We start from the raw sequence: 17,595 nt of genomic DNA on the forward strand, positions 1-17,595 counted from the left end.
CCAGATGAGGGAGGGGTGTCATACCATCAAAGAAACATTTATCATACCCAAAAACCCTCCAATCCCAAATTGTGCTTGATTAGCTTTCGATTATGCAGAAATTTGTGTTTCATTTGTCTGACAGTCCACCCTTAGAGAGCGGGAGGAGTGTCTAACCACCAAAGAAATATTTATTGCGTCCTAAAACCTCCACATGCCAAATTTGGTTTCGTTTGCTTGATTAATTCTCGAGTAATTCAGAAATTTGTGTTTCATTTGTATGGCAGCCCCCCTTAGAGAGGAGGGTGGAGAGTCTAACCATCATTGCAACATTGATTGCACCCTAAAACCTTCATAAGCTTAATTTGGTTCCATTTGCTTGATTAGTTCTCGAGTTATGCAGAAATTTGTGTTTCATTTGTATGGCAGCCCCCCCTTATAGAGGGGGGTGGAGGGTCTACCTACCATAAAAACATTTATTGTACCCCAAAATCTCAATATGCATAATTTGGTTCCATTTGCTGGAATAATTCTCCAGTAATGCAGAAATTTGTGTTTCATTTGTATGGCAGCCCCCCTTAGAGAGAGGGGGGAGAGTCTATTCATCATTACAACATTTATTGCACCATAAAACCACCATATGCTTAATTTGGTTCCATTTGCTTGATTAGTTCTCGAGTTATGGAGAAATTTGTGTTTCATTTGTATGGCAGCCCCCCCTTATAGAGGGGGGTGGAGAGTCTTACTACCATAGAAACATTTATTGCACCCTAGAACCTCAATATGTCTAATTTGGTTCCATTTGCTTGAATAAATCTCGAGTAATGCAGAAATTTGTGTTTCGTTTGTATGGCAGCCCCCCTTAGAGGGGGGGGGGGGGGGGGCGATTTCGAGAGTCTAGCCACCATAGAAACATTTATTGCACCCTAATATTGCAATATGTCTAATTTGATTTCATTTGCTTGAATAATTCTCGAGTAATGCAGAAATTTGTGTTTAATTTGTATGGCAGCCCCCCCCCCTTAGAGAGGGGGGAGGGGTCTCAAACTATCACGAAAACCTTCCCCGGGCCCCCGAACCCCTACATACCATTTTTCATGTTGATCAGTTCAGTAGTTTCCGAGTCCATAAGAATCAGACAGACAGACAGAAATCCATTTTTATATATATACTAGCTAACCCGGCAAACTTGATTAATTTCTCGAGTAATGCAGAAATTTGTGTTTTATTTGTATGGCAGCCACCCCTAAGAGAGGGGGGAGGGGTATCTAACCACCATAGAAACATTCATTGCACCCTAAAGTTTCCATATGCCTAATTTGGTTTAATTTGCTTGATTAATTTCTCGAGTAATGCAGAAATTTGTGTTTCATTTGTACGGCAGCCCCCTCTAATATATATATATATATATATATATATATATATATATATATATATATATATATATATATATATATATATATATATATATATATATATATATATATATATATATATATATATATATATATATATATATATATATATATATATATATATATATATATATATAGAGAGAGGGGGCCCCATAATAATATATATATATATATATATATATATATATATATATATATATATATATATATATATATATATATATACAAATACAGCCAGGGGGTGAGATTGAAATAATCACAGATTTTTAGGTATAACTAATCATTTTAATTCAAATGGAATTCTAGTTCATTTTTATTATTAACATAATTGGTGTATTTGATAAAAGTTTCAATATTCTAATATGTATTCTGAGTGCTGTTGTAATTTTTTGTTGTATGCAACACCAAGCTTCCATCATTCTAGGACAGGGATTTTCATATTTTTTTTATGGCAGAGCACTTGTTATAGCAAAAACATTTGACGGAGCACCTGAGTTCTGTAAATCAATAAAACAAATCCTATTTGCATTGACATTATCCGCCTCTATTTCGGTTGCGCGTAGCAATTACACGATATCTGAATCGGAGTAAACAAGATAAATCGCTATATACCCAGTGAATTAATTTAAGGAATGCTATATATCAAGGTGGGATTTCAAGTGGGAGCATTTGCTATAACAACTTTGCGGAGCACCATTTGAAAACCCCTGCTCTAGGACATTCAGAAAACTTATGTTTCAGCGACTTGATTTGCGCCAGGCAGTGTTGACAATGGGGGCTTTTGTGTATTGCTATCGAGAAGACAGAAATAATCATGAATCAATCATCTTCCGTTGATTTTACAAAAAAAAAAACTCAATTCATCGGCCCTTTTCAGAACTACTAAAACTCCCTACAAGGTATCCGAAGTAATAAAATAATATCCGAAGTAATAAAAAAAAATTAATGAGTTAACACCGCAGTCCCACGTCAACAATGCGGTCTTGCTCTATATAAAAAGCAATTCCACGTCCATTTAGCCGGCCGCTGACTCGACACTCTCTGATATTTAAAAAAATTGGTACTTATGATGGAAACTATCTAAAATCGCAATTTTCATTATCATATGACCAATTTAAATTACGTCTGATTTTATTTAAAAGGGCGTATTCAAAATCTTGGTCTTTCTTTCAAAAAAACCGTAGCTCGAAATCTGGAAGACTGATTAAAATATGATGTTTGACAAAGTTGTTGGAAAATAAACTATTTAGGAAAAATGACATTTTAAATGAACTGTTCAAAAATCTTACTCAAAAATAGAATTTTATGTTAAAAACTTTCTCATCACAAAACATCCCCATTTGATATTTTCTTGTATATTTTTATTGAAACCCCACTCCAATTTAACATGCAGTGGTGCCGTGGCAAATTCACCAAAATGGATATATTAATTTTTTAAAATTTATGATATTTCAATACTTTGTGAAATCGTAACCATTTAGGAAAAGTAACATAAAAATGGAATCTAAATGCGATTCTACAGGAAAACTATATATAACGTTTTATCCTAGGACAGACCGTTCTCGAGATATAACCAATTTAAGAGCTCTATAGCTTTCTTTTTTTTTGAATAATTGTATAAATTTGAAAAGCCTTTTTCTTTAAAAAAATATGTATATCTACAGTTTTTCAATCAAATAAATAGATTCATGGACTCGAATTTATGCTTTGAGATTTGATAGAGAAAATATTCAAAAATCCTCGCATCGTCAAGTACATGGGAGCTCGTATCATTATTAAAAGCACTGTGTAATAAACTAGTGATGCCATCGAACTCATTAGAGAAAGGCAGAGTCATATCAACACACGCAATATAAAGAACAGCTTTGTGGGAATGAACACTTATTGTCTGAAAGGAAAAAAAAACAAAAATTTGAATATACCAATGGTAAATGAAACATCAACTGAACTTTGTGTTCAGCATTCGAATGATCGCCGTCCGAAATTCTTTTTCATGCGGTCTCCAATCAATAGCGCTATCCGTCATCCTTTCGGTATTACCATGAAAAATTGATGCTTGTTACACCAATTGTTTTAGCCCCAGCAGTGAACAAGTTCAGTATTAACACCTAATTAGAGCCCATTTGAATAAATCAGTAACCAGGCCAGAACTATTTGTTTACGTATTGGTCTTTGGACGGAGAGTAACAGTGTATGTTTGTTGGGTGAACTGAGGAGCGAGGCGAAGTTACATACATATGCGACAGATTACCTTGCTGTGTTTTGACCTGTACCGGATTGGACATTGGACCGGCCCCCATCGAGGTGAACGCTTGCACTCGAATGGTGTAGATTGCGTGCGGCGTCAGCTCCGAGATGGTCGTCAGCTCACTGTTGTCCACCATCTGGGAATCCCAGGATGCTTCCGGCTGGTTGGGATTGGTGGTGTAGTAAACTTTGTAGCCCTGCGGAATGAGACAGAGGAAAACGGAGATAGGTACGATGAGAAATTTCCTGAAATTACTGATGTTTTCTTGTGCCACCACCGTGCGGCCAATGTCCCGAGAGGGCTTAGCTAAAAAGTCCGCAAGTGTTGTGGCTTCTACCGGAAGCGAATGCATATTTAAACACGTTCGGTGTCGGCAAATATACTCTGATATATTGGGTATGGCCGTTCCGGCGAAGCGAAACTTACTGTCACTTGTCCATTAGGCGTCTCAGGTGGCTCCCAGGTGATAACCATTGTCGATGAACTTAACGGGCGCACTTGAATGTTCCTCGGTGCGCTTTCCATTTCTGAAATAGAGGTAAGAGAACCGGACGAAGGGGAGAGACAATTTTTAGTTTCTGAGTACTTCGACAGGAGACGGTGTCAGTCGACAGAGAAATAGGTAAAAAATGTACGAAGCAAACCGCTTTCTTGCACTGGTGGGAACAGAGAGTGGCTGAAAGTTGCAGCGATGCTGCAAACTGTGCATCTTTAGTGCAACTCGCCGTCATGGCGGTTTGACGGGATATAGTTTTATTTACACGAATATAAATATGATTCTCAATCGCGCGATAAATGAGGATGTACGGGGAGTTTATGAGGTTCACTATTGTAATGGGTTTCCTGCAAACAAACGAACAAAAAACTACAATCCGACAAAAGGTCAATCAAACAAACAAAACATGAAAAGAAAAGGCAAATAAACAGAGATATTCTTTTCCAACAAAATTTCTTTTAGCCTGCCGCATTCCACTCGATACTCGAAGCACTCTGACCACTGTCCACTTTGGGACAGCAGCGCGCTCAACGAGTATTTCCCAGGAAAACTGAATGTAAATGTTTGAATCTGTTTTCGGTAACAACTGGCCACACAAAGAACAGTATAAAATGAAAACATTTCGGCCGAAGGTCCTGGACAGCACCGGAAGAAGTGGGCGATTGTCCACGAGAATGCGGCGACACTCAAATGTCACATTGCAATGAATGCAGTCTTGGAGGTGGGATAGCTTTGGTCGAGTACGAAACGGAGCCCAAGGAGCTCAAGGAAAAGTGATATAAAGTAAGCACCTTATTAGATTTGAGACACAGAGGAAAGAATAAAAAGACGAGAATTGAAAATGTTGCAAATACAGCCATAAGACTGAAACAAAAGTTTCCCTCCGCTGGGAAATTGAATATTTGCAATGCAGTGGAACTGGGAAAATAACAACAGCGAAACAAACAAAAAAAAAAGAAAATCTGAATGGAAACGGAGAAAAAAGTTGCATTCGACGACGAGGTTGTTTTCACGTGAAAACTTTTCTTTTTATGGAAATGGAAATGTAAATTGAATGGGCAGATAGATACAAGAACAGATATAAAAATTGAAGAAAAATAACCAATAACAAGTAACGGCTGCTGCACGATCTATCGCTGCTCTGCCGTTGTTTCTTTTTTGTGTGGAGAACAGAATAATCGAAACGCAAAAGATTTGTTCAAAATATCATCTAAAAAATTGGAGGAGGGTACAAGGTGAAAAAAGTATGCAAAAAAATCTACTTACTGGAGCCTCCATACGTGGAATCACCTGTTAGGCATTGTTACACACACACGGACACGATTGTTTGCATTCGTCGAGATGGGAAGAAATTGAAGAGACACAGAGAAAAGGGGTTTGCGTTCAAAAAATTGTGATTTAACTGAGTGCGCTCTTTTCGCTTGAAGGGTAAAATTTGTTTTCGCTAATTACAAAAATGGTGAGTTTTGAAACAGTCCTTTTAGTTCTGTTTCGTTAATCAAAATACAAAATTAGAACCATCACTACAATCTAGACAACATTATGTCGCTATGAACGAAAAACAAAAGATGTGTAAGCCTACGGATATTTGAGCTCAAAAAGTACTCGCAAAAATGGTCACTTACATTTACGGTGAGGACGCGTTGATTGACAAAATCCAAAGCAAAAAAATGTGGGTTTTTTTCGCGATCGCGATTGACATATCGCGAACGGGTTGTATGGTATTTGTTTTGGTATCGAGAGACGCGTTTTGTTATATTGTTTCGGGATAGTTCGATGATGGACGAGTTGGATTTATCAGTTATGATGAGATGTAGCAGAATAAAAAAGTAATGAAAAATTATCTAAGTATTGTATACCACATTGGGACACTTTGGAAGAAATCAATAAAATACGATACGTTTCGGGAAGTGCACAGGATATCATTGAGGATAAACGAGTGGGGAAAATATGGAGTGTTTATAGTGTATAGTGGATTGTATTTCAATTTCTGAATACAGTACCCAAATCCGTGAATACTTCAAGGCTTTAATACAATCCTTTGTTTTTTTTCGAAAACAACCACCTGTTAATGACCCCGTGATAAAACCGATTACGGGATGTTTTGTGCTCAAAAGTGCTGATACTTATATAACGCCCTCTTTTTTTAGCATTTTCACTAGCCACACATTTCACACAATTCTGCGCTCGGAATGACTCCGCAAATTCATCCCTCCTGCTGCAGTGCCACATGTGGTCTTCTTTTGTGGCGCGGCGGCCATGAGAAGATATCCCGCTGCTTGCCATTGTTTGTGGTTATGTTGGCAAGAAAATATCCCGTGAATGTTTCCCTCGGCACGTCCCGAGGATTGAATAGTGTGTTGATGGCCACCGGTATACGGTGCTTTTGTGTGTGTATATATGTTTGCACCATTGGCAATTAATGAAGATAAATTGCAGAAACATTGAATAATTGGCTACAAAATGAGTAATATTTAATGGTTGTAGCGAAGAGCATCGTCAGCAGCCAGCGAAATATTTGCCGTTGAACCCGAATGAAGCGGCCAACAATGAGATGAGCAATGCATTAGACAGTGATGCTTGCATAGTTGTCTGCTAGGCTGGGGAAATGAGGTGATTTCAAATGATATAATTGAAGATTGCAATGTACATGTCGGACTCGATTATATATAGTGGACCATTTTTTTTCAACAATTATTTTCAAATCCTATACATAATCGAATCTCAAGAAAGCAAGTTTTTCATTAATGTATGAATGTCAAACATTAATAGAAAAATGGCTTTTTTGTGATTCGATTATGTATTGGATTCGAAAATTAACGTTGAAAGTGAAATTGCGATTATATATAATCGAGTCCGACCTGTACTCCAAACAATGGATTGATTGATTTTTACTGGTTTAGTTTCCATCATTAAATTTCCACAACATTGAGGGCTAATCACCATCGCAAAAAGACGATCTTTGATTCTCCAAAATTCAGCTCAAATAACGGATTTCAATCCGACGAGATGATTATTTCTTTGATCTTACCACTCAAAAATACAATCATGACAATCACAAACAAACACAAATGTTTTTATTTTCTTTCATAGAGGTTTTTAACCTATGAAGTTCCGCTGTCCACTTGCCACCTCACATTCGCAAATAATATGATAAAACTCGATACATTTCCTCGTAAATTTGCGAAAAATCATCTCTATTGGATTGGCCCCGAAAACGGATTTTATAGTCAGACAAAACAAAAGTGAATCTGATGAGATACGATGGGAAACGCTGGATTGGCGAAGTCTTTTTGATTCTGGGGGTATTTCTCCTGGTAAGGAGTAGGTCGATTTTGCTGGAATCATGGCTACTACATGCGGAATGGGAAATGTTCCCAGAATGGCAGTTTTGGCAAAACAATGACTTCATGATAATAAAATTGATGTTGTGTAATGTTCCCTCGATCTGCATTTAACCTTCCTATACTCGCGCATAGGTCTGACAGACCGAGAATCAATGAGGTGGCTGAATCAAATGACTATTAAAACTGAATCAAGTTAAATAACAAATATTTTCTGGAGTTTTTTCATTCAACAACGCCAACAACGCCTAAAAATACACGATAGCAATATTACAGAGACACACACAGTCTGTGAGTATACGAGTTACGATTTTTCGTGCGAGTATAGGAAAGTTAGTAGAAAATGTGTCGCAGGTTGTCAAGGAGACCGTGCACCCTGTAATTCAGGAAGCAGGGTATGAAATTCCTGTCAGTACATAATGCCTCAACTTCGTGCCGAATACAGTTTGTGAAGTGATCGGGAACAATGATTCTATCACCGAACATATTACGACTATATGAAATAGTATTGACGTGAATAATTATTTTTGCCACGAATGGATGTTTATGATTTGCATCCCAAACGAATGAGAAAGTCTCTAAGACTTGTTTGGTATGATAGAAATTACCATTTCCTAGTACGTAAATGGTTGGAATTTTCGGAACGTGAAAACGTTTCCCATTTTATCATAAATTTGTTCCGTGCATTTCTTTGCTTTCCTACCCATGCCGTCAAGAACCACCACCTGATATAGCGGCGATCCACAATCGATCGTGCTTTAATCGGTCACCTCGAAATGCAAATGCAGTGAACAAGCACTGCAACAAGTGAACCGATATGGGGTGGAGTGAATATGGTGATGGTGGAGCGAATGTATAAACTGTGTGTGTGCCAACTGCGAAGAAAACCGCCGCGATATATAAAATATAGTTTTTTTCTGAGATATTATTCTTAAAGCGCTCACTAAATTATGAGTGAGTTGATTTTGAAAGCCTAATTTACCTTTTTGAAGGCTAGAGTCGAATGAATGAACTTTAAAGTAACAAAAGAAATTGCCACATTTGGCTTGTGTATTATTCTCGAGGGAGCAAGAATAAATCATTAACCAACAATCTTCAACAGATTACCCAAATTATCTGCACTTTCCAGAGCCTCCAAAACATTGTGTTGAAAAGTTAATTCTAAATGTTCGAAGCATTCAGAGTAATATCCGAAGTGATGAAGAGGTAAATTGGATACAATAATTTCGTAGTCCTACGACAAAAATGCGGTCGTACCCTGGACACGTCTCTTTTGGGACTGTACCCAAAAAAGTCCAAACAATGTCAACGGGGATCGAAGAAAGACCGGCTAGGATGCAAGGCTGTTTTACACGACTACGCTATCCACATAGCTACTAGTGCTGTTGTATATATGTTCGATAATATTACACCTCATTATAAAATGCAAATGCAGTGAAGTTGGAAAATGTTTTCAAAGAGTAGAAAGGAGAACATAAATGTGAACCTATATCTATATCGGTCTGGGCCGTGTATGTGGCAAAGTATGCGAAAAGCTTTAATGCGTGCTTATTTGCAATCTGTTTCTTGTTTTTGACGTAGAACTACGTCTTTCATTCAGGTGCCAAATCAGAAAACAGGTCACGTTTTTATGAAATAAAGTTAACGTTAATAACTATTTTTGCCGCGAACGGATTTCAGCGATTTACTTACCAAACGAATCGGAAATTCGTTTGGAATGCTATACATTACAATCCCATAGTCTGTATATGGTTTCATCTCCTTTTCGGGTGACATCGGGCGTACCTCAAGGAAGTCATCTCGGTCCTTATATATTCCTGCTTTACCTCAATGATATTAATCTTTGTCTAAAGTGTCCCAAACTTGCATATGCGGACAATTTTAAATTGTTCTACACTGTGAATAGTGTCGATGATGCGATATTCCTACAGCAACAACTCGATATTTTCTCTGATTGGTGCGAAACCAATAGAATGGTTTTAAATCCAGCAAAGTGTTCAGTCATATCGTTCACGCGGCAACGATCGCCTGTAACATTTTCGTATAAAATACGCAATATCTCTTTGAAACGTGTTGTAACTATCAAGGATCTTGGTATCGTCTTAGACTCAAAGCTAAAGTTCAGCGACCATATCTCATACATCACCACCAAGGCATCTAGGATGTTAGGTTTAATTTTTCGCATCACAAAGCAATTCAAAGACCCACATTGTATCAAAGCTCTTTATTGTGCTTTAGTGCGCTCTCATCTTGAATATGCGTGCATAGTATGGTCTCCCTACTACCAAAATAGTGTCCAGCGAATTGAGGTGATCCAGCGGAAATTCGTCCGTTTCGCCCTGCGCAACTTGCCCTGGAGCGATCCTTCGAACTTACCCAGCTATGAGGATCGTTGTAAATTGATCGGACTCGATTTGTTGAGCTTACGTAGAGATGTAGCGAAAGCAACTTTTATATCCGATCTAATTTCCTCGAAAATCGATTGTGCTGATCTTGTTCAGTCGATCGATTTTAATATACGCCCTCGTAACCTGCGTTCACATACATTTCTCTACCTTCCTCACTCTCGCACAAACTACGGTTACAACGAACCCGTATCGAGTATGTCTCGTGTATTTAACCGCTGTTACTTATCTTATGACTTTCACTTATCTCGCGCCAGTTTAAGAAAGGCATTCTTGACCGCTCTTTCCAGTTAGGCATAGTTTTAAGTAGATTAAGTATTTTAAGTTATTAATTTATTAGGTATCATTAGGGCACTCATGTCCAGGCCTGTTGATAGTAATGACATAACAACAAACATAAACAAATTGATGAAAATTGGAAGAATTCCCCTTTCCTCATACATAGCTCATACATAGTTCTGTCCATTTGTGTGCCTCCCGAAGGAGAAATCGTGAGATGTAAATAGAGATGTCTGAATTTTTGTTTATTCGATTATCGATTAATCGTGAGTCCATTTTTAAATATTCGATTCATTCGAATAATTGTCTTTCAGTATTCGATTAGTCGAGCGAATATTTATTTCTTGTAATCAAAACGAATAGAGGTTTAAAATAAAAAAGATTATGATGTCATAATTTTAAAAGTTACCATAAATGTAATTTTAAAAAAAGGTGCAGAATAAAGGTTTTTGAATGGAATGGTATTTGAGTATATTGATAAATTCACCATTACATGATTTTTGCGGACGATTGAAAAAAACAGCACATTATGCAAATGATGCACAATATTTTTATTGCACCAACATACTATTTTTTTTGTTCCAAATTACCTGTTCTTCGAATGTTGTCGCTTGTTTGAAAATTCCTGCTTGGTCTCTATAACTACTAGTTCAAAAGAAGTATATTTATAGAACCATTCACCACTAGTATGGTGTATTTTCCTTGGCACTCTGAATTTGAATACTACCACTTTAGTATGTTAAATGATTCCCTTCTTCATTAATCGCGATTACTGTGATACTTATTCGATGTATTCATATTTTGATTTTTCATTATTCGATACAAAATTATTCGATTGAAATTGCAGATATTCGATTATTTGAATTAGTCGAACGATTAACCGACGTCTATAGATGCGAAGTCTCCGTGAACAAAGGAAACGAAGAAGAACGAAGAGAAATATTTGCCTAGAGTATAAACAGTGGATCTCGCTGAGGCAAACTTTCACGGACAGGGTTTCAACTCTCATTCTTTGTGTGGACACCGACTGGACAACATCGTTGCTGGACGAGCTGAACAACGAGGGATCGAGTGCCGTTCTCAAAGCAGTGAGGGTGGAGGTGTAATACATGAGTAGAGTAAAGTTTTTCCAATGGCCTTTCTCGAGGCTATAGAGGAATGAACTGAAAAGTTTAAAGTCTCTCTAATTCAATATCATTATCATCATCATCAGGCAAACTTCCATTCTTCGTGAGGAAATCTACTGAACAACATCGTTGCTGGGCGAGCTGGACATCGAGGGACCGAATGCGTTTCTCAAGGCAATAAGGGTGGATGAGTAATATTATGGATAAAGTAAAGTTTTCCAAGGGCCTTTTTGAAGGTTACCGACGAATGAACTGAAGATGCTTAAAGTATCAAGCAAGGAAGGAAGGCAAACTTTCAGTATCGTTCTGTATTCAAAGCAATGAATATCGCTTGTTCTTCCTTGTTTTGCGTCATAACATGTCTTCGTTTCGGATTGAGCTGTGGACGCGACCAAATTACTCACTCGCTGATGTCTCTGGCATTGCAATCATTGCATCAAACTGACGCCATTGCATTAAAGTTCTGAGCTACACAATTGCGTGGGTAATCATCAAGCTAGGCTATCGTCAGCTCACCAGGAAAATAAATGTTCTGGAATTTTGTCAGTGATTTGGTTTCGCATGACGGTAGGAAAATTCTCTCCACAAAGGATGACAGCTAAGCTAATTTAGACTGGTAATATTAACAGAAAGGGCTTCTGTTGAGAAGAGCGCAAAACGGAGATAAGTGTGTTTATATTTAGTTGCTTCAAGCCATCGTATATGGATATTTGTATGCGTACGTGCGTGCTTCATAACCCGTACGTAAAAATAGTGCATCTTCGCTACGCTGAAACCCCATTTGTATCTGCTCCCGTGTGCATTGGCCCTGTAACGATGCAACAATCTAATTTTTTATGCTATGATTGATGATTGTTTGGTGTTGCAAATTATGCAGTCGTAATGATAAATATAAACAAAAAGGGGAGATTACAGGAGGGATATATCTACGCTAGGGTATTGGTAATGAATATCTGCTGAGGCAAATATTCAGCCTTTTTCCAAGCAGTTAACATTGTTTGTTTTCTGTCATCAATGCATTGAACTGACGCTATGGTAAAGCAGGTGTTAAGGTTGTGCACCAAAAAATTATTTGGGGAATACCAAGTTATTCAATGAGTTATATTAAGTTATTAATTTATTTGAGCTCGCGTGCCAGTCGCAAGATTGCTTTCAACTTTGATTGTATTTGCGCTAATATTAATCATAATGAATCAGTGCTACTTTTTTCGAGGTTGCTGAGATTAACACATAGAGTTTATTTCGTTTATTTAGTCACCAAGAAATCAAATGTTGTTTTGAAATTTTGTATGTGCTTTGGTTTCGCTTACCAGTGGTAACAACTGCGCTTATCTCGAGCATGTATTGTTCCGCGAGCACAAGAATGAATCATCAAACAATTATCGTCAAATGATTGTACAATAAAAAAACATTTCAGGGCGACCAAACTGGTAGAATGGTTATTTAAAAATTTTCGTAGCATTATAAAATAATATCCGCAGTTATAAACAAGCGATTTAAATGAAACTACAGCGTAGTTCTACGTCAACAATGCGGTCGTGTCTTGAACACAACCTCCTATATTTTTTGGTGATCATTTTTGTCTGTTGCATTTTTTTCGAGTACGGTTTTTACTTGGAGTACTAAATAATGTATCTAAATATTGATAAATACAAGTTCGATAGAGTGTAGTAACAGTTAGACTATTCATCGTGCGTGTCGCAGCTGTAGCTGATGTTTTCAAAACAAAGTAATTTTAGTGGTTTTTGTATTTGTACAGCTAATAACAAAACTGGTTACACTCTAATATCAATGTAACGAATAATGTAATGACGATACAAAAACCTTATTCTCAGGTTTGAACTTCTCTAAAAAGGAGACATAACTTAAAGATACACCATTGTCTGGAATGTATCTTAGACGGTAAGAACGGATGTTAGCTTTTGGCGTTTGGAAGTTCGGTTTTGCCATAACCCCAATTCACTGCTAAGCTTAAGAATATTCTGTCGAACATCACTCTTCAAAAGAGTACACCAAACAAACTTCCACGATGGAATGAATTGTTCCAAAAATGTTTCCATTTTTCTTCCAACTAGTCCAATCAACTCGGGGTAGAATTCACCATCCTAATGGAGGGGCTCTTCTATCTAAACAGTAAATAGTTGAAATTTGTTTTCCTGCCATATTCTTTACCACCGCATCCCACATACCACATCCACACACGAGCGAACGCACGCTTTTCCCACCCATGACAGAGAGAGTGCTTTGTGGAGAGACGGATGCGTAGAGCCTAATGGTGATCTATGGATTTTCTACATATAATAAAATCAATTATATTGACGTTTTGAGGCGAAAACCGGGTGAGATTTACTGGACTTTTTTTTTGTTCCTTCGTCTCAACTGTCCTGGCGTGTATTTATACATCCGGTAAGCTCCGGCGTTCGGTCCTGTTGATGGGGGAGCACACCCACACACAAAGCTGGCGGTGTATGGCGCGGCAGCGGTTGTGACGTGTTAATGGATGATGGTTTTTTTTACCTTCGTTTTTGTGTGAGCTCGTGAATAACATAAAGCAGGAAGAAGTGATACCATGGTATCAACAGGAGAAAAAACACAAAATTTTGTGCTGTTCTGTTCATGGGGAAATGATGGCGGTGTATGTTTTCCTGTTTTTGGAGAAGTGCCGTGTGAGGGTTGTGACTCGAACAAACAGATAGAGACAGGGGGGGTGGAGAACAATGTGAGCATAGGTGCTGGAGCCGATGGGAAATACCTGTCTCTCCGGTGGTACATGTAGCTGGCAGCGAGGGTGGCCCTCTACCGATATTGTTCACAGCGATTACATAAAACTCGTACTCGGTGTACGGACTAAGAGTCCGCACCACGTAAAACATGGTAATGATCCCGCTGATCTCGCTGAACGCCTGTGGGAAACGCAGAGAAAGACAAATGAAACATTAATAATGCTGTCAATGATCAGAGAGATAGATTTCATCCTTTCGCGTTTCATCGTTGTAAAATTAGCAGCGATACGGGGTTCGACCCTTCTCATGCACTCAACTAACCTGATTAGCGTTCTTCGGTTTGTACTGGATAACGTAATACTGCAAATCCTCCGGTCCCTTGTACGACCACTCTAGGCGAACCTGGGTTGCGGTTACCTCCGATATCGTCACATCGGTTGGGGCAGCGGGCAGCGCTGTAAAAGAATACCGGTTTATCAATTAATCCGCTACCGGTAGCGAAACGGATACTCACATTGCACCTTTACCAGCGTGGTCGCTTCGATGACTCCTAGTGTCGAGGATGCGACGCAGGTGTAATTGGCACTGTGTCTTATATTGCTCAATTCGAGAATGTTTCGCCCCACCGGAACATCATTCTCCGGGGTCAGATCCTGGTCAATTCCTTGGCGCCATTTGACGTACGGCATCGGTGAGCCAACAGCCACACAGGTCAGCGTTAGGTTGCCGCCAAGCATAACCTCGTAGATCGGTTCCGGGGGTCGGGAAAATGTTGGTGGAACGCGTCGAACTTTCACATATAAATTTGTCTGTTTGGTGTGTTCCGTTCCAACAGAGTTCTCCGCCACGCATTCGTACCGCCCCATATCGCTTTCCTCGCTGTTGTCTATCTGGAGGCTTCCTGTAAAGTTATAATAGAAGCGGTCAAATGATAATTGTCTGACGGTGCTCGGCACGGAATTAGCCCTATCACTAGAAACCCTGCTCACACACGGTTACCCGTGACTTTATTGCGATGCACGCTTCGGGCGCCGAATAATGTAATAAGTTATGGCGTGCTCTCAGGTGAAACGATGATACAACAAAGTGCAAAAATGTACGCCACGCGTTTACCCCCATTGCACTCAGCGGCACTCAAACAACCGGGGTGAAAGCATGTGGAAGTAAACTTTTCAAATGTTTGTTTGGTAGTTTACAACAAAAACGTTTCCCGTCAGCCGGCAGCGATGTTTGCACAGGAGAGAAAAAAAACAGCACACACACATACATTTTCTCATTTAGAAGTTAGTTCTAAAGTCGTATCGCTGGATTCGTTAGGATAGGTGGTTTTCTGTTCATCACAGCGAATTACACCTGGACCCCGGTGAGAGAGAGAGAGAGAGAGAGAGAGAGAGAGAGTGGGCGGTGGGTGGCACCAGCTGTGATGGGTTTCCGCCTAAGTTGGAAAAGGTGTTCCACCATATTTATTGTACCGTGCGGATGTGAGAAGTTTGCCGAAGAAGCGACCTTAATTCACATCATTCACAGCAATGGAAAGTTTAATGCTGCCCCAGGGAGCGGCAAAAGGTGACAATACATGTGTAAATTGCACTGTTCTGCCCGAGGATTACTGAGTGTGAGTGTCTGAGATTGGAATTCGGACTCGTTCTCTCCATGACGGTTGGCTTGAAGCAGTTTATATTACGTTTTCCTAATTATCTTGAATATTAGAACGAACTTCTTCGCTCAAAGTTCAAAGAAACATAGATAAAGAATGGAAAATCGCTAGTTGAATAAATTTAGGAATGCGAGAACCGTTGTCTTATTTAAATTTGTGAATTGTAAGAAATCGCATCGAGCTGTGAAACCATTTCAGCTACACTCGAAGAGAAATGTTTTACTGAAGATGTTCTCAACAATTTCAAATATAAGCATATTGAAGTCCCCTGCAACGGTCTCTGCATCAATATTTGGCCCAAAGTTTAAATTGCATAGCATTGGTGTAATTCCAAATGAAATTGAACTAAAAATACAGATTTTAAAAACTTATATTGTTGATTCTAACGAAAGTTTGTTTTCCGTTTGGGTTGGAGGAAATATGAGTTTTCCACAGCATTTGGGAATTTTTTGACTCAAGTGTAACTTTTGAAAAGTGTGTATCGATTTTTTTTTAAGAGAAGTCTTTGATAATTTATATATCAAAAAATATGAGTCGAGTGAGTTTGCAATATCTAAAATTCATGTTTTTTAATTTTTTCATATAAAATAGAAGTCATGTAGAAAATTTGAAAAATGGGTGGTAGGTGGTAGAACTATTTTTGACGAACATTGTGGAACATCGAATTTTTGTATGTCAACAATATTTTTTAGGCACAAATTATGAGTTCTAATGTGATTTACAATAAAAACGCTCTTTATCAATCTCCTTCTAAATGCAGCCATTCTCGAGATATTTAAAAAAAAAATATTTCTAATTTATTGTCTTTTTCATAGTAAATAGGCTCTTTTAAAATGTTTCTCGTGTTATACTACCATGTTCATGAAATGTTATGAATTTGCTTATAATTTTCCAACAACTTTTCCAAATACATTATTATTATTTTTTTTTTTATTTAAATCGTTTATTTTTACAGGCTCAGTTACATAGGTTTAAAGGAGCCGAACTCCTTACTGTATTGTTACTAGTATATATACATTTTTCCTTAATTCTAATGTTAATAATATAGGAAACCGATTACTCGCGGTCAACTCGAGTTTAGAAGGGTGACATATTTTCTTCAGGAAAAGGAGGGGATATGAGGATATGTTGAAAATGATCACACTCACACTCTCAATCACACTCTCAATCACACTCATCACACTCAATTCTTAAACCTATCTTATATCTAATATGTATTTACATTTCATCTTATTCTTAAGAAGGGATCCGATCTCTCACAAAGGAAAAGGAAAAACTAAGGGTATAAGGACAATCACACACGAAGATCGATAGCTTTAAGGAATACATATATTTGGGACATGTAATCAAGGTCTAACCGAGCCAACACGTCTCTCACCGGCACATTGGGCTGCCTTGCTCGGGCCCGAAGGGTGACTACTAAATTCGATCTGGCGACAAGATACAGCACGCACGACCAAACAACGTGCTCGATGTCGTGGTAACCTTGGCCACAAACACAAAGATTGTTGTCGGCAAGATTAATACGAAAGAGTAGCGCATCTAACAAACAGTGATTGGACATGAGTCGGGAGAAGGTGCGAATAAAGTCCCGACTCAAGTCCAGACTTTTGAACCATGGTTTGAGGCTAACCTTAGGGATAATCGAGTGGAGCCACCGGCCCAATTCATCTTCGTTCCATTTGCGTTGCCAGTTAACTATGGTATTTTTGCGGACTAAAGAATAAAATTCATTGAAGGCGATTTGACGCTGATAAATATCGCCTTCAATTGCACCTACCTTTGCTAATGAGTCAGCCCTCTCATTACCCAGAATTGAGCAATGTGAAGGGACCCAGACAAAGGTAATGACATAACAGCGTCTGGATAAAGCACTCAAAATTTCTCGTATTCTCTCAAGGAAGTACGGCGAGTGGTTTTCC

The 17,595-nt window shown here is 38.4% G+C and overlaps 1 protein-coding gene across 9 annotated transcripts in view; it reads right to left on the reverse strand.

Moving 5' to 3' along the window:
• LOC129777669 (tyrosine-protein phosphatase Lar) overlaps nucleotides 1-17,595 on the reverse strand; it is a 403,848-nt gene that overhangs the window by 77,191 nt on the left and 309,062 nt on the right. For 7 of the 9 annotated variants that reach the window (XM_055784076.1, XM_055784077.1, XM_055784074.1 and 4 more), the window contains 6 exons: nucleotides 14,531-14,917; nucleotides 14,338-14,471; nucleotides 14,046-14,196; nucleotides 5,405-5,428; nucleotides 4,069-4,169; nucleotides 3,646-3,838 (listed from right to left, as the gene is read on the reverse strand). In XM_055784076.1, the coding sequence (XP_055640051.1) occupies nucleotides 3,646-3,838; nucleotides 4,069-4,169; nucleotides 5,405-5,428; nucleotides 14,046-14,196; nucleotides 14,338-14,471; nucleotides 14,531-14,917 (990 nt within the window). The remainder of the gene's footprint in view (nucleotides 1-3,645; nucleotides 3,839-4,068; nucleotides 4,170-5,404; nucleotides 5,429-14,045; nucleotides 14,197-14,337; nucleotides 14,472-14,530; nucleotides 14,918-17,595) is intronic. The other 2 variants (XM_055784079.1, XM_055784083.1) reach the window with 1 other exon arrangement.

This window comes from Toxorhynchites rutilus, chromosome 3 (genome assembly GCF_029784135.1).
Source record: "Toxorhynchites rutilus septentrionalis strain SRP chromosome 3, ASM2978413v1, whole genome shotgun sequence".
In the NCBI taxonomy this organism is placed as follows: Eukaryota; Metazoa; Arthropoda; class Insecta; order Diptera; family Culicidae; genus Toxorhynchites; species Toxorhynchites rutilus.